Source organism: Muscardinus avellanarius, assembly GCF_963383645.1.
Source record: "Muscardinus avellanarius genome assembly, chromosome: 5".
NCBI classification, from domain to species: domain Eukaryota; kingdom Metazoa; phylum Chordata; class Mammalia; order Rodentia; family Gliridae; genus Muscardinus; species Muscardinus avellanarius.
In genome coordinates this window covers 94,792,364-94,814,095 of record NC_137790.1, presented here as the reverse complement: position 1 = coordinate 94,814,095, position 21,732 = coordinate 94,792,364, and the positions used below count along the sequence as shown (strand labels likewise).

The window sequence follows — 21,732 nt, the reverse complement described above, 5'->3', positions numbered from 1 at the left end:
GTTCTTGATAGTTTCCTTTGCTGTACAGAAGCTCTTCAATCTAATGCAATCCCACATATCAATCGGCCTTTTAGTTTCTTGTGCCTTTGGGGTCTTTTTGAAAAAAGTTTTAACCTGTGCCTATGTGTTGAAGTGTTGGACCTCTTCAAGGAGTTGAAAGGTCTCTTATCTGACTTTCAAGTCGTTGATTCATCCTGAATTGACTTTTATGCAGGGTGAGAAAGTGGGGTTTATTTCCATTTTTCTGCATATGGTTAACCAGTTTTGCCAAAATCATTTGTTGTTGTTGAAGAAGCTATCTTTAGCGGGGTGTGGTGGCGCACACTTGTAATCCCAGCATTCGGGAGGCTGAGACCAGAAGATTGCTGTTTGCGGATAGCCTCAGCTATTTAGTGAGGCCCTCTGCAACTTAATGAGACCCTGTTTCAAAATGAAGAATTAAAAAAATAGGGCAGAGGCTGTAGCTCAGAGATTGATGCCCCTGGGTCTATTCCCAGACCCCCCCCCCACACACACACAAAAGTAGAAGGTATCTTTTTTCTAGTGTATGTTTTTAGCCCCTTTGTCAAAAATCAGTTGGCCATAAGTGTGTGAATTTGTTTCTGAATCTTCTATTCTCCATTTGTCTAAGTGTCTGTTTTTCTGTCAGTACCTTGCTGTTTTTATTTCTATGGTTTTGTAGTATAATTTGAAGTCAGGTATTACAATACCTCCTGCATGGTTCTTGTTGCTTAAGAACTACTTTGGCTCTTCTGTTTTTTTTGTTGTTGCAAATGAATTTAAGACTATTTTTTCTATGTCTCTGAGAAATGACCTTGGTAATTTAATGGGTATTGTGTTGAATCTGTAGATCACTTTTGGAAAAATGGCCATTTTGATGGTACTTATTCTGTCTCTTCATGAACATGGAAGATCTTTCCATCTTCTAAGGTCTTAGATTTCTTTTTTCAATGTTGTATAATTTTATTTGTAGAGATCTTTTACCTCCTTAAAAACCATTTGTTTTGATAATAGGCTTTCTGTTTAATAGGAATAGACAAGTTACTAATGGAATGACAAGATGAGAGAAGATGCTTATGAAATTAAAAAATATTTTAAATATAGTATTAGCTAATTTTGCTTTATTTCACAGCCAGACTATGTCTATAACTTCACTACTCAAGATAGATAGTTGGCAAATCCTTCACTGTAGTTACATAGGTTTCTAAAGCTAGGGATATCACCCCACCTCTATGGTGCTATGCTGGAACAACCAAGGGTATAAGGTGGATGGTTGATAGTAGCCTTAGTTGCAACTGGATGTGTCAAATGAAAATAACAGGGTGTTGGAAGCTTTTGGTGAGGGCACTGAGTACTTTTTTGCTGAAAAGTAGGCTACAAGCCAGTATGGAATCAATGAGTTAGTATATTAAATTTATAGCCACCAGCCAGGTATGGTGATGCACGCTTGTAATCTCAGTATTTGGGAGGCTGAAACAGAAGGATTACGCAGGTTCGAAGCCAGCCTCGGCTACTTAGGCTCTCAGCAACTTAGTGAGACCCTGTTTCCAAATAAAATATAAAATAGGTCTGGGAGTGTAGCCTGAAGGTAGAAAGTCTTTGGGTTCTATCCCCAGCACCACAAAAAAAAAAAAAAAATTATAGCCACCAGAAGGTATTTTGTTTTTTATTTTTTGTGCTTAAAAGCACTTAAATCTTTGAGTTGTACTGAACATAGCTGTCTGCACTCTGATTTTTGTTTTTCAGTACTTTTTTCCTAGACTTTAAAAACAAAGATTAAAGCTGGACACAGTGGTGCATACTTGTAATCTCAGTACTTGGGAGGCTGAGACAGGAGGATTGCAGGTTCAGAGGTAGTCTCAGCTACTTAGGCTGTCGGCAACTTGGTGAGACCCTGTTTCCAAATAAAATATAAAATAGGTCTGGGAGTATATCCTGGAGGTAGAAAGTCCCTGGGTTCCACCTCCAGTACCACACACACACACACAAATAAATAAATAAATAAACATTTAAAAGATTGAAATACCAACTAGAATGGCAGTCATTCAAAATGCAACAAATACTGGTGAGGATGTGGAGAAGTGGGAACTCTTAAGACATTGTTGGTGGGATTGCAAATTACTGCAACCACTTTGGAAAACAGTATGGAGGATCCTCAGAAGAATGGGAACAAACTTACCATTTGATCCAGCAATACCATTTCTGGGTATCTAACCAGAAGAAAGGAAAACAAACTACCAAACAAGTGCATGTGTATCTATGTTCATAGCTGCACAATTCACCATTGCCAAACTATAGAAACAGCCAAGATGTCCGTTAACATATGAATGGATTACAAAACTATGGGATATGTACACAGTGGAATTTTACTCAGCTATAAAGAAAAACAGAGTTACATAATTTACAGGGAAATGGATGAAACTGGAGGACATTATGCTAAGTGAGATTAGTCAGTCACAAGAAAGAAGAAATCGGATGCTTTCCCTAATATGTGAAAGCTAGGGAGAAATGGGTATTAGGAGGAACTCTAGATGAAGAAGGACATCCTATAGAGGAGCAAATAAGGTGACCTCACTGAAGGGATAGGAGGGGTAAGAGGGAAACTCTCTAAAGCACATGATGCACTTAAACATATCAAAGTCAAGCACTAAGCCAAGCATGGGTAGGAGGGATGGAGAGGGAATGGAGTGGAGATCGGGTAAGAGATAATTGGTGATGTGTGCATGTATGTCTCCACAAGTCTTTTATCCCATTAAGATATATGACTATAGTGCACCAATAAAAAAGACAAAATTATAAAAAGTACTCACTACATACTATATACATATACATATATATATATATTCCCTTTAAAAATAAAAATATTGACATATCAAACATGTTACTTGTTTTTTCAAAAAATAGCTGGATTTAAATCTCCTACATATCATAAGAATTACTCAGTAGTAGCAATCATGTCTTTTAGGCTTTAAATAGTGTATACATGTTCAAAGAAGTTTCTATTACCCTAATTTTATTTTTATAAAATAGTATATAATACAATTTTTATTTTGTTCCCATTAGTCCAGGCACAGATGTCACCACTGAGCTGGATAGCTGGATTGATAAGTTTTGCCTTGATGCTGATGTCTTTGTTTTGGTTGCAAACTCTGAGTCAACGCTAATGAACACGGTAGGATTTAATCTTGTTACTGTTTGGGTGGTAGATAATTAAATGGTTTTCATTTTCATTCTGTAAAGTGAGAAGATTCCAAATCACAGTGTAGAAGGAACCTCTAAAATAGAGGGATGAATGAAGGCATGTGTGCTAGAATTAATAAATCATTTTCATCCCTTACCATCTGTCAGAAAAAGCTGTTCAGTTTAGTCACCCTGCTTTACCTGTGTACATTCTAGGTTCCAGCTTACATTTGAGGACTAAAAACTGGTGATTATATATCCATATCTAGAGCCAAATTCATTCCAAATGTACATTTTAGTTATTAATGGCTGAGCACTATTTTATAACCTAGGTGTTACCAGCAAGACCTCTGTTATATCATTATGTTATTAGTGTTTGGATACCCTAGTCTATATCACAAAGACCAGGCTATTTTTATAACATTAGTAATTGTTTATAAAATTTTAAAAAGAATGTATAAACTGGGTGTGGTGATGCATGCTTGTAATCCCAGTACTTGGGAGGCTGAGACAGGAGGATCACAGATTTGGGGACAGCCTCTGCTACATGGAGAGGTCCTCTGCAATTTAGCGTGACACTGTTTAAAAGTAAAAGAATAAAAAATAGGGCTGGGAAGCCGAGTGTGGTGGCACACGCTTGTAATCCCAGCATTTAGGAGGCTAAAACAGTGATTATGGTTCGAGGACAACCTCAGCTACTACTTAGTGAGGCTCTTTGCAACTCAGTGGGACCATGTTTCTTAAATAAAGAATAAAAAGCCAGGCGTGGTGCCGCATGTTTGTAATCCCAGCATTCGGGAGGCTGAGACCAGAAGATCGTGGTTCGCGGACAGCCTTAGCTACTTAGTGAGGCCCTCTGCAACTTAGTGAGACCCTGTTTCAAAATAAAGAATAAAAAATAGGGCAGGGGGTGTAGCTCGGAGGTCAAATGCCCCTGGGTTCTATCCCCAAACCCGCCAAAAATAAATAAATAAATAAAATAAAATAAAAATTAGGGCTGGGGTATAGCTCTGAGGTAGAATGCTTCTGGATTCCATACCCATTACTGCAAAAAAGAAAAAAAAAAGAATGTATAAATGTTTAGAATGTGTTAAAATACCTTTATTACTTGGGTGTTGAAAAAGTAGACTTCTGATATATACTCTGATTTTGGTAACTTTGTTTATGCTATTTCTTTTATTTATTACCTTTTTTTCCTCTTGTGCTGCTAAAGGTCAAAACCCAGGAATAAGTACATGGTGGCTATACCCTCAACCCTGTTTTTTGTTTTTTTTTTTTACTGTTTTGTTTATTTATTTATTTATTTATTTTTAATTTATTTTTTAAATTGGTGCATTGTAGTCATATATCAATAACATTGGAGTACAAGACTTGAGAGGATATACAAGCACACATCATCCGATTAGCCCTCCTCCAGCCCCCATCCCATTCCCTCCCCCTCCCTCCATCCCATGCTTCTTTGGTGATATACTTTGATACATTTGTTTATGTACCTCCTGCGTTTTAAAGAGGCTCCATCCTCCAGTATTGCATACCCTCTGATTGGTCACGTTAGTTGCTTCACTATAGGGCCCTTTCTATAGCTCAACCTCTTCCTGTTGCCCTTTTCCTCCTAGTTATTGCTGATTAAGAGAAGCGTCTGATTTATATTTTCTGCGGTATTTCTCTGTGCATGCTGTGTTGCAAGTACCGATCCCACTCTTGATGGTCCCAGTAGCGGCCTGGCTACTCAGTGGACTGATCCATACCTCGCTGGCTCAAGCTGCGGCCTTGCCTCATGGGAGGCCCCAGTTCTGGTCTCGCTGGCCCCTGCACCGGTCTAACCCCTAAGCTGCCTTTGGTCCCGGCCTAGGAGGCTGCAGGAGTGAACTTGCCTCACGCCAGGCTCCGATGCTGGCCATTGGCCCCTGCACCGGCCTAACCCCTTGGCAGGATTCCAATCCCGTCCTTGGAGGCCCCAGCACCAGCCTAGCCTCACGGCAGGCTCCAATGCCAACCTCGTTGGCCCCAGCACCGGCCTAACCTCTAGGCAGGTTCCGTTCCCGGGTTAGGAGGCCCCAGCACTGGCCATGTCTCACGGCAGGCTCTGATGCTGGCCTCTCCTCACGACAGGGTCCGATGCCGGCCTTGCTGGCCCCAGCACCGGTCTAGACCTTCGTCAGGTTGTTATCCTGGCCTCGGAGGCCCCAGTAACGGCCTTGCCTCACAGCAGGCTCCGATGCCGGCCTCACTGGCCCCGTGCACCGGCCTAAACCCTCGGCAGGCTCTTATCCTGGCCTCGGAGGCCCCAGTACCGGCCTTGCCTCAAGGCAGGCTCCAATCCCGGTCTTGGAGGCCTCAGCAACGGCCTTGCCTCACGGCAGGCTCCAATGCCGGCCTCGCTGGCCCCAGCATCGGCCTCACCCCTCGGCAGGCTCCAATCCTGGCCTCGGAGGCCCCAGTACCGGCCTTGCCTCATGGCAGGCTCTGGTGCCGGCCTCGCTGGCCCCAGCACCGGCCTAACCCCTCGGCAGGCTCCGATCCCGGCCTTGGAAGCCCCAGCACTGGTCATGCCTCACGGCAGGCTCCGATGCCGGCCTCGCTGGCCCCAGCACCGGCCTAACCCCTCGGCAGGCTCTTATCTTGGCCTTGAAGGCCCCAGTACCGGCCTTGCCTCACGGCAGGCTCCAATGCCGGCCTCACTGGCCCCAGCACCGGCCTAACCCCTCGGCAGGCTCCGATCCCGGCCTCGGAGGCCCCATCACTGGTCATGCCTCATGGCAGGCTCCGATGCCGGCCTCGCTGGCCCCAGCACCGGCCTAACCCCTCGGCAGGCTCTTATCTTGGCCTCAGAGGCCCCAGTACCGGCCCTGCCTCACGGCAGGCTCCGATGCCGGCCTCGCTGGCCCCAGCAACGGCCTAACCCCTCGGCAGGCTCCGATCCCGGCCTCGGAGGCCCCAGCACTGGTCATGCCTCATGGCAGGCTCCGATGCCGGCCTCGCTGGCCCCAGCACCGGCCTAACCCCTCGGCGGGCCCTTATCCTGGCCTCGAGGCCCCAGTACCGGCCTTGCCTCAAGGCAGGCTCCGATGCCGGCCTCACTGGCCCCAGCACCGGCCTAACCCCTCAGCAGGCTCCGATCCCGGCCTCGGAGGCCCCAGCACTGGTCATGCCTCATGGCAGGCTCCGATGCCGGCCTCGCTGGCCCCAGCACCGGCCTAACCCCTCGGCAGGCTCCGATCCCGGCCTCGGAGGCCCCAGCACTGGTCATGCCTCATGGCAGGCTCCGATGCCAGCCTCGCTGGCCCCAGCAACGGCCTAACCCCTCGGCAGGCTCTTATCCTGGCCTCGAGGACCCAGTACCGGCCTTGCCTCAAGGCAGGCTCCGATGCCGGCCTCACTGGCCCCAGCACCAGCCTAACCCCTCGGCAGGCTCCAATCCTGGCCTCGGCGGCCCCAGCACTGGTCATGCCTCATGGCAGGCTCCGATGCCGGCCTCGCTGGCCCCAGCACCGGCCTAACCCCTCAGCAGGCTCTTATCTTGGCCTCGGAGGCCCCAGTACCGGCCTTGCCTCACGGCAGGCTCCGATGCCAGTCTCGCTGTCCCCAGCACCGGCCTAACCCCTCGGCAGGCTCCGATCCCGGCCTCGGAGGCCCTAGCACTGGTCATGCCTCATGGCAGGCTCCGATGCCGGCCTCGCTGGCCCCAGCACCGGCCTAACCCCTCGGCAGGCTCTTATCTTGGCCTCAGAGGCCCCAGTACCGGCCTTGCCTCACGGCAGGCTCCGATGCCGGCCTCGCTGGCCCCAGCACCGGCCTAACCCCTCGGCAGGCTCCGATCCCGGCCTCGGAGGCCCCAGCACTGGTCATGCCTCATGGCCGGCTCCAATGCTGGCCTCGCTGGCCCCAGCACTGGCCTAACCCCTCGGCAGGCTCTTATCCTGGCCTCGAGGCCCCAGTACCCGCCTTGCCTCAAGGCAGGCTCCGATGCTGGCCTCACTGGCCCAGCACCGGCCTAACCCCTCGGCAGGCTCTGATCCCGTCCTCGGAGGCCCCAGCACTGGTCATGCCTCATGGCAGGCTCCGATGCCGGCCTCGCTGGCCCCAGTACCGGCCTAACCCCTCGGCAGGCTCTTGTCTTGACCTCGGAGGCCCCAGTACCGGCCTTTACTCACGGCAGGCTCCGATGCCGGCCTCGCTGGCCCCAGCACCGGCCTAACCCCTCGGCAGGCTCTTATCCTGGCCTCGAGGCCCCAGCACCGGTCTAACCCCTCGGAAGGTTCCAATCCCGACCACGGTGGCCTCAGTAGTGGCCTTGCCTCACAGCAAGCTCCGATGTCGGCCACTGGCCCCTGCGCCCGCCTAACCCCTCAGCAGGTTCTGATCACTGTCTCTGTGGTTATTATTTCAAAGGTTCCAGGTGTAATGTATCAGATCTCTGCCTCCCCTGAGTATTGGCCACTGGCATTGCCACTGCCTCCACCGTTTCAAATCCTTCCCAGGCTCTTTTTCCACTCTGAATGTTGTCCAGTGTTCCTAAGCATGCGTGATGGTAGCATTCGACATTTGGTGCAATTTCTCCAAAAAAATAAAGTTGGTAAGATCTGGTTTCTGCTTCTCCTGAATATAAGTCTCCACCACCATCGCGGAGAACTCTTTCAACTCCGCATTTCTCCTTGGTCTCCGCTAAACTCTCTCCTTACAGGTGATGTCTGAGATTCTTAACAATATAGAGAAATAGCAGTCCTCTTTCACGGTGAATTTTTCCATAAGTTCCAGTGCATTTAGATAAGTTTTGTCTGCATCTCCAGTGTCCTGGCATCCATAACGGCTTTCTTACCTCCTCTCCGATATTTTTCTTTATCTTTTTCTGTTCTGGGTCCGGTTTCTCCAGGGGTCTGGCGTGCTACGTGCAGTTCTGCCCGGGGCCCAGAGTCCCGCAACCCGGGCCCCGCCTGGCGTGCGCTGCGCGCGACCCCCGCCCAGATCCCAGCGTCTTACTGGGCCCGGTTTCTCCAGGGGTCTGGTGTGCTATGCGCAGTTCGGCCTGGGGCCCAGAGTCCCGCGACCCGGGCCCCATCTGGCGTGCCCTGCGCGTGACCCCCGCCCAGATCCCAGCGTCTTACTGGGCCCGGTTTCTCCAGGGGTCTGGTGTGCTATGCGCAGTTCGGCCTGGGGCCCAGAGTCCCGCGACCCAGGCCCCGCCTGGTGTGCGCCGCGCGCGACCCCCGCCCAGATCCCAGCGTCTTACTGGGCCCGGTTTCTCCAGGGGTCTGGTGTGCTATGCGCAGTTCGGCCTGGGGCCCAGAGTCCCGCGACCCGGGCCCCATCTGGCGTGCCCCGCGCGCGACCCTCGCCCAGATCCCAGCGTCTTACTGGGCCCGGTTTCTCCAGGGGTCTGGCGTGCTATGCGCAGTTCGGCCTGGGGCCCAGAGTCCCGCGACCCGGGCCCCATCTGGCGTACCCCGCGCGCGACCCCCGCCCAGATCCCAGCGTCTTACTGGGTCCGGTTTCTCCAGGGGTCTCTCAACCCTGTTTATACTATTCTTTATTTTGTTTTGATTTTCTTTTCTGATACTAGGAATTGGACCCTGGTCCTTGTATATGGTAGGCAAGCACTGAGCTACATCCCCACCCTTTATTATTTTTTATTTTTTATTTATTTATTTTTTTTTGGTGGTACTGGGGTTCCTGGAAGCCCTTCTACCTCCGGGCTATACTCCCAGACCTATTTTATATTTTTTTTTTTTTTTTTTTTTTGCAGACTTGGGGGCTGAGGCTGACTCTGGGAGTTAGTGCCGGGGCTGAACTGTACTATGCCACCCCAGCTGGTATCCTAATAACCAAGGAGTCAGTGGTCGGTGTGGAAAAACACCCCAAAAGCCGAGATCTGATGGACAGAATCTAGCCCAGCCCTGGGCAGATCTGGTTGGTGGAAAATCGTCACAGCAGAGGGAGCGCAGGACCCGGCAGGGGCCTGGGGGAGCCCACAGGGTGGGCGGCTGCTTCTGCACCACGGGTTGCAGTCCGCGAGCAGGAGCGTTGAGCTCTGCTAGTGCTTTTCTGCCTTTGGGGTTTCTCTTTTTTTTTTTTTTTTTTTTAATTTTATTTTATTGGTGCACTGTATTCATACATCATAGTGGGATACAAACTTTTGTAGACATACATGCACACATCGCCCAGTCAGCCCCCACCCGATCCCCACCCCATTCTCTCCCCATCCCTCCCTCCCATGCTTGGCTTAGTGGTTGACATCTAGTATTATAGCAATTTATCCAAAATTAAAAATGATAATCTCACATAACAGTTTCATTTGTCTGATACCAAGCTTTTGATGACTTAAAGATAACATTTCAATATTTCTTTTTGCTTTCTTTCTTACAAGAGAATATTTTTTTCTTTTTTTTTAGGTGAAACTATCATATATTTATTTTTCAGAAAAAAATCTATCCTGATATGGAATATGGACTCTAGATACCCAAAACAATCTCGAAGCAAAAACAAAGCTAGAAGATGTATATTTTCTGATTTCAAACCATATAAAGCTACAATAATTGAAACAGTGTAGTACTGTTCTAAAGGCAGATATATAGACCATTGGAGTTAAATACAAGCCTAGAGCTAACTTCTTCCCTATATTGTCAAGTTATTTTTGACAAGGTTTCCACGAAGATTTGGTGGTGGAAATAATAATCTTTTAACTAAATATTGTTGAAAAATAATAATTACATGAAAAAGAATAAAATTGGACCCTTACCTAATCCCACATACAAGTATTAACTCAAACTAGATAAAAGACCTAAATATAAATCTTAAGACTATAAACTTTTAGGAGAAAATCTGGGTCATAAAACCTCACAACATTGAAATTGGCAGTGATTTCTTGGATATGATTTCAATGGCACAGGCAACAGAAGAATATACAAACTCCCTAAAAAATAAAAGAAAATATTGTATATCCAAAGACACTGTAAACAGAGTTAAAAGTTACTAATAGAATTGGATAAAATATTTCCAAATGCTATATCTGAAGGTATATTAATATTCCAACTAGAAATCCTAAAAATTAACAACAAATAAAGGCAAACAATACAATTTAGAGATAGGTAAAAGACTAACATAAATAATGAATCTCCACAGATAACCAATCTTAGTTGTCTGTTGGATGGAAACTCTTGTTTCTCTGGTTCTGGTGAGTGTTACCTATTTCTTCTTTGTAGTTAATCTCTTTGAGTATTTTCTCTAGCGCTGGTTTTGAAGACATAAATTCCTTCAGTTTCTGTTTGTCATGGAAGCTTCTTATTTCTCCATCTAATTTGATAGAAAGTTTTGCTGGGTAGGAAATTTTTGGCTGGAAGTTGTTTTCTTTCAGAGTTTGGAATATGTTACTCCAAGCCCTTCTGGCTCTCATGACTTGGTTTGGGAAGTCTGGAGTGATTCTAATTGGTTTGCCTCTGAATGTCACTTGGCCCTTTGTTTTTGTTGCCTTTAAGATTCTCTGCTTGGCTTCCACATTGGTCATTTTGACAATTATATGGCGTGGGGATCCTCTTCTCGGATCCTGTCTAAAGGGAGTTCTATAAGTTTCCTGGATCTGTGTATCAACCTCTTGCTCTATATTTGGAAAATTTTCTGCTATTACTTCCTTGAAAGGATTGTTGATCCCTTTGGTATCACTTTCTTTTCCCTCCTCTATTCCAATTATTCTTAGGTTAGCTCTCTTAAGATGGGCCCATATTTCTTCAATGTCAGATTCCTGCTGTTGGATATCTTTTTCTAGATTAGAAACTATGCATTCATTTTTGGATTGCTCATCTTCTAAGAGCGAGATTCTGTTCTCCATGTGGTCTAATCGGTTGTTTGTGCTTTGAATTGAGGCCTTTACTTCATTAATTGCATCCTTTATCTCTTTTTGGCTCTCTCTGAGTTCTTTTCGAAGCACCTCTATTATTTCTACAGTTATTTTCCTGATTTGATCTTCTAGAAATCTCTGATTTTCTGTTTTATCAGGTTCTGATGCTGTGGGGTTGTGCACATTCATTACTTCAGTGTTATTCCTCTTTCCCATGATTTCGGAGGTTTGTGCCTTCTCTGGGTTCTTCCCTTGGGTCACTATGGCTTCACTTAAGGTGCTCTGGATCTCGAGTCTGTATTATCTCAGACCCTACTACTCCTTTACTGGGTTGTATCACAGAGTCTCTGACCCAGGGAGTCGATAGAGGCTGCTTTAAACTGTGGGGGGTGCCAGGTGTGATATCTCTGCCACCACCACTCCCTCACTGGGTCAAGTCCCAGGAGGCACAATACTGGGATTTCTCCTCTGTGGCCCGCAATTTGACTCACTGTTCTTGAGTACGTAGATGTAGCTGTACTGGACTCGGTGAATTCACTGCTGCTGCCGCCGCCGGTGACAATATGGCGCCTCTGCCACGCCCTCGGCCATGAGGCTGGCGTATTTTTTCTTCTCTGGTTTTGATTTCCACTCTGAATCCCTGCAGCGTGTGCTGAGCTCAGCCACTGGGAGCTTTAAATGCTGTCTGCGCCGAAAGATCCCGCCTGGCTGTTCCGCATCGGCTCACCTCGGCTTGCTGTAGCCGTCCGCTGAGTTCGCCGCTGCCGCCGGCAGTATGGCGCCGCTGCCGCGTCCTCGGGCGCATGTGTCTCCTCTGTAGCCCTGAGCTCTGTTCTCAGTCCGCTTTCTCTCTGGAGCCTAGTGGTTTTTTTGTTTTTCTGGTGATGGTGTTTTCTGGCTATGAAAGGCGCTCTTTTTGTGGTAATGGAGATTGGTTGTTAGCGGGACTCTTAAGCCCCGCTTTTCTCGGTCGCCATCTTCCCGGAAGTCCTTCTATTTTATATTTTTGAAACAGGGTCTCTTACGCCAGCGCGGCTGGCTTCGAACCTGCGCTATCCTCCTGTCTCCGCCTCCCAAGCGCGGGGATTACAAATGTGCGCCACCACGCCTGGCCCCCACCCTTTATTATTTTGAGACAAGGTCTTACAAATTTAACCAGGGTAGCCTGGAGCTTGTAGTCCTTCTGCCTCATCTTCCTGAGTAGCTGGGCTTATAGGTATGCACCATTATGGCCAGCACTTCTGCTATTCTTTACAGTTTGCTTTCCTTTGAACTTTTCATCATTCAGCAGTTTCTGTTAACAGTACTTTCAAGTCCATCTTTATCACCATTTCCTTCCTTATGTTTTTTTTTTTTCTAATTTGAACTAGATGTTTATCCATGTCCTGGATAGTCATATTTATTGGTAGTATTTATAGAGTATAGGCTTTCTGTTTATTATGATTTGTAGCTTAGATTATCGTTATCTAACTTATAAAATGGACTATTATATCTAACAGTTCCATATGTCTTACATGTAGTAGAGACTGACAGATACTAGTTAAATTTCAAAGATTTGTGGCAGGACAATAATACTCTTTACTTTTGTCTGTTTAATATGTTAATTTTCTTCTTTGAAAAGTTTAATGCTTATAGGGTGCTTTGAAACCTTTGAGTGGATGTTAACCACTGTTTTCTAAATAGTTCAAACTTTTAAGTTAAAATAAGGTTTCAGCTGGGCATGGTGATGCATACTGTAATCCCACTGCTTGGGATACTGAGACAGGAGAATTATAGGTTCACTGCCAGCCTCAGCTTCTTACTGAGGTCCTGTTTCAAAATAAAGAATAAGAAATAGGGCTGAGGGTATAGCTCAGAGGTAGGATGCTCCTGGATTCAATTTCCAGGAAAATACACACACACACACACACACACACACACACACACAATAATAATAATAATAACAATAACAATAATAATATAAATTTTCAATTATAAATGTAAATATAAAATATTTTCTAAAAGTAAATTTATTGTTCTTTTTAAAATTTTTTTCAGGAGAAGCATTTTTTTCACAAGGTAAATGAGCGGCTTTCCAAGCCAAATATTTTCATTCTGAATAATCGTTGGGATGCTTCTGCATCAGAGCCAGAATATATGGAAGATGTAAGTTATTCTTTTATTTGTTTTTAAATATACTCATGTACTTATTATCAGAAAAAAACTATATAAGGGATGAGAACATCATAAATAGCTAATCTCTTAGTTGTAAAAAGACTAATTATAGAAAATCTGAATTGGAGTTGAGTGTGGTGGCACAAGCCTATAATCTCAGTACTAGGGAGGCTGAGTTCAGGAGAATTGTGTGTTCGAAACTAGCTTTAGCAACTTCGCAAGACCCTGTTAGAAATAAAAAGGGATGAGGTAAGTGTAGCTTGTAGGTAGTATGTCCTTGGATTCAATTCCCATTACTAAAAACAAAAAACCTGAAGTGGATTTGTAATAGAAATCAAATTATTAAGTGAGTTGGAAGAAAAAATTGTGTTGTAAAAGTACTATCTCAAACCGGGCATGGTGGTACGTGCTTGTAATTCCAGCATTCGGAGGTTGAGACCTGAGAATCGCAGTTCGCGGACAGCCTCAGCTACTTAGTGAGGTCCTTTGTAATTCAGTGAGACCCTGTTTCAAAAAATTAAAGGACTAAAAAGTAGGGCTGGGGGTGTAGCTTGGAGGTAGACTGCCCCTGGGTTCCATTCCCAGTACTGCAAAAAATAAAAAAATAAAAAAGAGTACTATCTCAGATGGGCAAGTGGCACACACTTCTAATCCCAGTTCTTGAGTAGCTGTGACAGGATGATGGCAGGTTTGAAGCTAGTCTCAGCAATTTAGGGAGGCTCTCAGCAACTTAGTGAGACCTGTTTCCAAATAAAAAATAAGATTGGTCTGGGGGTGTAGCTCAGAGTTAAGATGCCCCTGGGTTTAAGCCCTAGCACCAAAAAATTGGTGGCCAATGCCTGTAATCTCAGTACTTGGGAGGCTGAGACAGTTCAAGGATAGCCTCAGCAACTTAGGGAGACCCTGTTTCAAAATAAAATAGGGCTGGGGCAGTAGCTTGAAGGTAGAGTGCTTCTGGATTCAATCTCCAGTATCACACACACAAAAAAGTACCATTTAATCATTTCAGTGCTTGAAACTTTTTTAATTTTAACTTTTTATTGAAGTGTATATAATAAACAACCAAAAAATTTATACAAAAATTGTAGTAACTATCCAGGGTAGTATATTTTATAAATTTTATGTACTTGTGCCAGGATTCACATCAAAAAACAGAACATTCCCAGTTCCCTGTATCCTCCCTTATGGTCCCTGCTAGCCTTTGTTTTTCCTTCTAAGAATAGCCAATTATCATGACTTCTAACACCATAGGTTCATTTTTCTGACTGTAAAGCTTTATATACTAGAATTGTATAGCACCTGCTTTTATGTTTGTTTTCTTTTGCTCAACATTGTATATCATGTGTCCATGTTGTACACAGTTGTAGTTCTTATAGGTATATATTATTATATCCTATAAGTATATTATAGTTGTCTTATTCATTCTGCTAATGATGGGCATTTGGGGAAGTTTCCTATATTTATCCATTATGAATAATATTGCTGCATATATTCTTGTTTATGTCTTTTTGGTGTATATATGTATACATTTTTGTTGGACATGTGCTTACATGTCAATGGGTCTCATGGAGGGTTGACTTCCAGGGGATGTTTGACAATGTCTGCAGATATTTTTGTTGTCACACTGGGGTAGTTTACTACTGGCTAGTGGATAGAATCTGCAGATGCTATCTTGCATCCTGTAACACAGTGTAGCCTCTCAAGCAAAAATTGAGCTGACCCAAGTTGTCATTAATGCAGAGATTAGTAAGCCATGGGTGTGTGTGTGTGTGTGTGTGTGTGTGTGTGTGTGTGTAGTAGTGCTGGATTATGGGTTATTAGTATGCTCAATTTTAGTAAATGAAACTCAAGAGTTCTCTAAAGTGCTTATACTATTTCATGTTTCCATCAATAGACTAAAAGCTCTAGGGGATTTATGTCTTAGAAGAGGAGAGAGAGAGATAGACAGACAGACAGACTGACTGCATTTGACTAGGGATTGAACCCAGGGGCATTTTATCTCCAGGTTGCTGAGTCTTGCTAAATTGCTAAGGCTTGTCTCAAATAAGCAATCCTCAGGCTCACCCTCCCAAGTACAGGAATTACAGGTGTGCACTACCCAGCTAATTTTGTGTGTGTATGTGTGTGTGTGTGTGTGTGTGTGTGTGTGTGTGTGTGTGTGTTTTCCTGGAGATTGAACTCAGGGGAATTCTACCTCTTGAGCTACATATCCATTTTTTAAATTATTTATTTATTTATTTATTTTATTTATGTGGACCTGAGGATGGAACCCAGGGGCATTTTACCTCTGAGCTACACCCCCTGCCCTATTTTTTATTCTTTATTTTGAAACCGGGTCTCACTGAGTTGCAAAGGACCTCACTAAGTAGCTGAGGCTGTCCTCAAACCAAGATCCTCCAGTCTCAGCCTCACAAATGCTGGGATTACAAGTGTGCGCTGCCACGCCCGGCACCTACTCCTTTTGTTTTGAGGGTCTTACTAAATTGCTGAGGCTGGTCTTGAACTTGGCAGTCCTCCTGTTTCAGCCTTCCAAGTGCTGGATTACAAGCATATACCACCACACCTGGCTTGCTTTTTCTGATTTTAATAGTGTGAGTTTATTGTAGAAAATTTAGAAAAAATAAAACTCACATTATTAATCATATGTTAGATAAACTGCTTTCTTTCCACTCCATTAGAATTTCGTTTAATACAAAGTTTTGTATCCTGCTATTAACTGTTGTATTGATATACTTTTTTCCCCCCATGGTACTGGGAATTGAACTCAGGGGTGTTCCACCTCCAAGCTACACCCTTACCCTGATTTCTTATTTTTTATTTTGAAACAGGGTCTTGCTGAGTTGCTGAAGCTGTTCTCGAACCTGCGATCCTCCTATCTCAGACCTCCCAAGTACTGGGAATCACAAGTGCGCACCATTATGCCTGGCTTCTGATATTCTTTTCTTTGTTTGTTTTGGTGCTGAGGATTGAACTTGGGGGCATTCTGCCTCTGAGCTATACTCCAGTTCTACTATTTTATTTTATTTATTTATTTATTTATTTATTTATTTATTGCAGGTCTGGGGATGAAACCCAGGGGCATTTGACCTCCGAGCTATACCCCCTGCCCTACTTTTTGTTCTTTATTTTGAACAAGGTCTCACTAAGTTGTGGAGGGCCTCACTAAGTAGCTGAGGCTTTCCGTGAACCGCGATCCTCTGGTCTCAACCTCCCGAATGCTGGGATTACAAGTGTGCACCACCATGCCCAGCTTATTTTATATTTATTTTTGAAACAGGCTCTTGCTAGGTTGGTGAGAGTCTCACTACTTGCTGAGGCTGTCCTCAAAACTGCAATCCTCCTGTCTCGGTTTCCCAATAACTAGGATTACAAGTGTGTGCCACCACGCTTGGTTCTCTATTCTTTCAAAGTGCTATCTCAGTCACTAGAAAAATAGGAAATGCCACCTACAAATTGTTCACATAGTCAAATTTCTCATTAGCTTCATTTTCTTAGGTCTTCACATAGGGACTTCGTTTGTTGTGGTACTGGGGATGGAACCCAGGGACATTCTACCTCTGAGCCACACCCCCAGCCCTATTATTATTATTATTATTATTATTATTATTATTATTATTATTAATTTTAAAACAGAGTCTCACTGAATTACAAAGAGCCTAAGTTGCTGAGGTTGGCCACAAACTGCGATTCTCCTGTTACAGCCTCCCAAATGCTAGGATTACAAGTGTGTGCCACCATGCCCACCCGGCTACATAGGGACCTTTTATAGCCATATTGCTAAAGGCTAGTCCTGAAGCCCCTTCCTTCCTTCCTTTCTTTTTCTTTTCTTTTCTTTCTTTTTTTTTTTTTTTTTTGTGTGTGTGTGTGTGTGTGTGTGTGTGTGTGTGTGTGTGTGTGTGTGTGTGTTACTAGAGACTAAACCCAGGGGTATTCTACCTTCAAGCTACACCCCTAATCCTATTTTATTTGAAACAGGTTCTCACTAAGTTGCAGAGGGCCTTGCTAAGTTGCTGAGGCTGGCCTCAAATCTGCGTTCCTCCTGTCTCGGCCTCCCAAGTACTGGGATTACAGGTATGCACTACCACACCTGGTTTGGACCCTAACTTCTAACCCTTAATCCTCAATTTAGTACCCAGTTACTAATATTAAAATTGCTAATCTTAAATATAACATGTAAATCTAATACCTACTTAATAACATTTCTCCCAACCTTAATTCCCACTGTTTTTTTTTTTATAAGTACTGAAGATTGAACTCAGGCATTCTGCCTTTGAGCTAAACACCCAAGCCAAGTTTATATTTTGAAACAGGGTCTCACTAAGTTACTGAGCCTGGCCGCAAGCCTGTTATACTCCTGTCTCAGCTTCCTAAGTAATAGGATTACAGGCCTTTGCTACCATATTTGGCTCCCAATGTACTTAAGAAAAAAATTACTGTTTATGTTTTTTGGGATTAATTTGGGATTGTTCAGGAAGATCAAAAGTTCAAGGTCAGCCGAGCAATTTAACAAGATCTTGTCTCAACCTTTTTTTTTTTTTTGGTGGCACTGGAGATTGGAACCCAGGGACATTTTACCTCGGAGCTACACTTTCAGCTCTATTTAATTTTTATTTTAAAACAAGGCCTTGCTAGGTTAATGAAAATCTCACTATTTGCTAAGGTTTTCTTTAAACTTGCAGTCCTCCTGTCTAAGCCTCCCAAATACTAAAATTACAAGTGTGTGCCTCGTATTGTGTCTGGCGTGTGTGTGTGTGTGTGTGTGAGAGAGAGAGAGAGAGAGAGAGAGAGAGAGAGAGAGAGAGAGAGTGTGTGTGTGTGTGTGTGTGTGTGTCACTGGGGACTGAACCCAGGAGGTAAGGGCCTCCTACCTCCAAGCGACACTCCCAGCCCTATTTTATTTTTATTCTGAAATGGTCTTACTAGGTTGATGTCTCTCACCCTTGCTGAGATTGATGTCAAAGCTGTGATCCTCCTATCTCAGCCTCTTTCAAAATAAAAATTTGAAGTGGGACCCTGTTTCCAGATAAGAAATAAAAATTGGGCTGGGCTGTAGCTTGGAGGTAGAAGGACTCTGGGTTCAATCCCCAGGACCAAAAAAATAAGTAAATAAAATTTTCTTTTTTTTTTTTTTTTTTTTTTTTTGTTGTTTGGTGGTACTGGGGTTCCTGGAAACCCTTCTACCTCTGAGCTACACTCCCAGACCTATTTTTACATTTTTATTTGGAAACAGGGTCTTCTAAACCAGCGCGCAAGGCTGGCTTCGAACCTGTGCAATCCTCCTGTCTCTGCCTCCCAAGCGCGGGGATTACAAGCTTGCTCCACCATGCCCAGCAGTAAATAAAATTTTCAAAAGGGATGTGGAATACTCTTGGGGTCATTCCCAGTACTAAGAAAATAGATGGATTCTTTAGTATCAGGTGAATAGTGAAATCTATTTATAGTAAATAGATTGTGGGTATTTCTTGCTTGCCACTACTAATTAGTTTATACATATACATGTACTCATTTTTTGCATTATAATCATGTATACTCTAGAATAGAGAAACTTTTTTCATTTTCCCATTAAGTATTAATACTGTCTATAGTATGTTTTATAGTGGTTATATGGTATTTGATGTTTTATCCAAATTTAAAGTAAATGTTTATTTAATTTTTTTGGTGGTACTGAGGTTCCTGGAAGCCCTTCTATCTCCGGGCTACACTCCCAGACCTATTTTTTTATATTTTTATTTGGAAACAGGGTCTCTTTAGCCAGCACGGCTGGCTTCGAACCTGTGCAATCCTCCTGTCTCTGCCTCCCAAGCGGGGATTACAAGCATGCGCCACCACGCCCGACTTCAGTAAATGTTTAAAGGGAGATCACTAAAAGATCTCCTGTCAAGTATCAAACTTTATTTATTAAAATGTCCTGGATTTATTAAGTATATGGGAACTATTATTGTTAATATCACAGCAAACGGAAGTTTAGCTTAGACCTATTATTATTGGTTAAGTATTTTTTAATTATTAGTTCTTTTAATACTCTTTGTAGGTACGCAGACAACACATGGAAAGATGCCTACATTTCTTGGTGGAGGAGCTTAAAGTTGTGGATCCTTCAGAAGCACAGAATCGTATCTTCTTTGTTTCAGCAAAGGAAGTTCTTAGTGCTAGAAAGCACAAAGTACAGGGTATGCCAGAAGGTGGTATGTATTATAGGTGTCCTTTTTAAATATAAATATAGATTACGAAAAAAAGTAGCATACTAGACATCTTACCTTGCTGTATATAACATCCCCCTTCCCATTTGTGGTTTCAGTGACATGATCAGCTGTGGTCTTAAAATATTACATGAAAATTTTCATAAATAAGCAATTCATTAATTTTAAATTGTGTACTGTTTTAAGTAATATTATGAAATTTTTTCCATCCCAGGCAACATGAATTGTCCCTTTTTTAAGAGATTTCCATTACATACACTACTTAGCCATCTTTGTTTTCAGGTTGATTGCATGGTTATCATAGTACTTGTGTTCAAGTTACCCTATTTTACTTAATAATGGCTCAGAGAGCTAGCATAGTTACTGATGCTGGCAATTCAGATATGTCAGAGAAGCTATAAGTGAAAAGGTAAAAATTAACATGACTTACTAAGGAAAGAAAAAAAATTATATGCTGAGGTTGTTAAAAATTTATGGTAAAAATAAATCTATCTGGTGAAATTGAAGATAAAAAAATTCATGCACCTCCAACTTCAACATTTTCAGACACAGTGCATGATAATGCCTTGTTAGCATGGAAAAAGGTATTAAAATTATGGTATATCTATAATATTTGTGTGCGTGTGTGTGTGCACTACTGGGAATGGAACCCAGAAATGTTTTACCTCTGAGCTACACCCCTGCTCCTTTTTATTTTGTGTGTGTGTATGTGTGTGTGTGTGCGTGCGCGCGCGCGCTCACACTTCTGGGGATTAAGGTGTTCCTGTCCCTGTTTTATTTTTCTTTTATTTTGAATCAGGGTTTTGCTTGGTTGAGTCTCACTATTTATGGAGGCTGTCCTTTAACCTGTGATCCTCCTGTCAGCCTCCCAAGTACTAGGATTACAGACTATGCCACCATGCCTGGCTTTGTTTTTTGTTTTGTGGTGCTGGGGATTGAACCCAGGGGCATTCTACCTCTGAGCTACACCCCCAGCACTATTTTATTTTTGTTTTGAAACAGGATCTCACTAGGTTGAAGACAATCTCACTACTTATGAAGGCTATCCTCAAACCTGCAATCTTCCTGTCTCAACTTCCAAAAGTACTGCAATTATAGACATGTACCACCACACCCAGCTTTTATTTTGTAGTTTGGAACAGGGTTTTGCTAAGTTGCTGAGGCTGGCCTTGAACCTACAATCCTTCTGTTTTAGCCTGCCAAGTACTGGGATTACAGGTGTGTGCCACCACGCCTGCCTAAAAGCGTAGTGTATATATAACAAGAGTTGGTACTATCTGTGGTTTCAGGAATCTGTGAGGGTCTTAGATAAGAGGGGACTAGTATACTAGATTTAAAAATCTTTGCCTCTATATTACAGGTGGGGCACTTGCTGAAGGATTTCAGGCAAGATTACAGGAATTTCAGAATTTTGAACAAATTTTTGAGGTAGGAATTTTGTGAATGTATTGACTAATACAAAACTCATGGATTGGCTGGTAAATGATTGTAATCATCATTTTCATTACCTATCTTTGTCAATAACCTCTACTGTTATTTAGTATAGTTACTGACACAGCAAGTCTAAACAAGGACAACTTGAAGAAAGGAAGCCCCTGCAAAATGGATGGTCTGTAAGAATTGAGAATTAAAGAGCTTAATTTCTTTCTTATTCTTTTTCTTTAGGCATGTATATATAAGTGATAAGCTTTTTCCAGTATTGCTTGTATTGTGCAGCAAATGAAATTCTTTGTATTCAGTAATTTGGAGCAAGAGCAAACAAATGTAATTGCTGTTGGAATAGTAACAGAGCAAAGTATACATCATTATTTTTTTCTTTTGTGCCATATTAGTTATAGAGATATGCAGAACTTGGTTAATGTCATTTGATGAAATTTTATTACACTTCTGTATTGCCACCTTTTAATTCCTGTCATTTTGTGTCAAATGTCTTTAACAAGTGAGTGAATACAAAAATATTAAGATACAGTATCAGAACTTAACCTGGTAGAAATCACCTTCCCACTTGTGAATGAACATAAAGACTTCAGAATTAGAAAAACTTCATTTGTAATTATTTCTCCTCATAAGTAGTAACTGCCTTAATAGGAGGAACATGAACATTGAATATACTGAGCAGGATGTTTCAAGTTAAAAACTTGCTTACTTTTTCGCTCATCTTTAATTTGGTAAGAGGAAGAAGGACTGTTAGGCATATGAAGACAAAGTGTTTAAGAAAACTTACTGTCAGCTATTTTGTTAAGATTTCTACTTGATCCAAGGTTCCTGGGATATTAATAACTATCCTGTTAAGCCAAGCCATAGGATATGTGAAGTTACAACTACTCAGAGACTATCGTTTATTTTATTTTATTTTATTTTTTGCTT

General features: G+C 43.2%; 1 protein-coding gene across 1 annotated transcript in view; it reads left to right on the top strand.

Annotated features, from left to right (window-relative positions):
- Positions 1–21,732, top strand: part of MFN1 (mitofusin 1) — a gene marked incomplete at its 3' end in the record, with an annotated part of 56,500 nt that overhangs the window by 14,582 nt on the left and 20,186 nt on the right. Inside the window, exons 6-9 of the mRNA XM_080695832.1 lie at positions 3,064–3,172; positions 13,049–13,156; positions 19,197–19,350; positions 20,726–20,793. Of these exons, the coding sequence (XP_080551958.1) occupies positions 3,064–3,172; positions 13,049–13,156; positions 19,197–19,350; positions 20,726–20,793 (439 nt within the window). The remainder of the gene's footprint in view (positions 1–3,063; positions 3,173–13,048; positions 13,157–19,196; positions 19,351–20,725; positions 20,794–21,732) is intronic.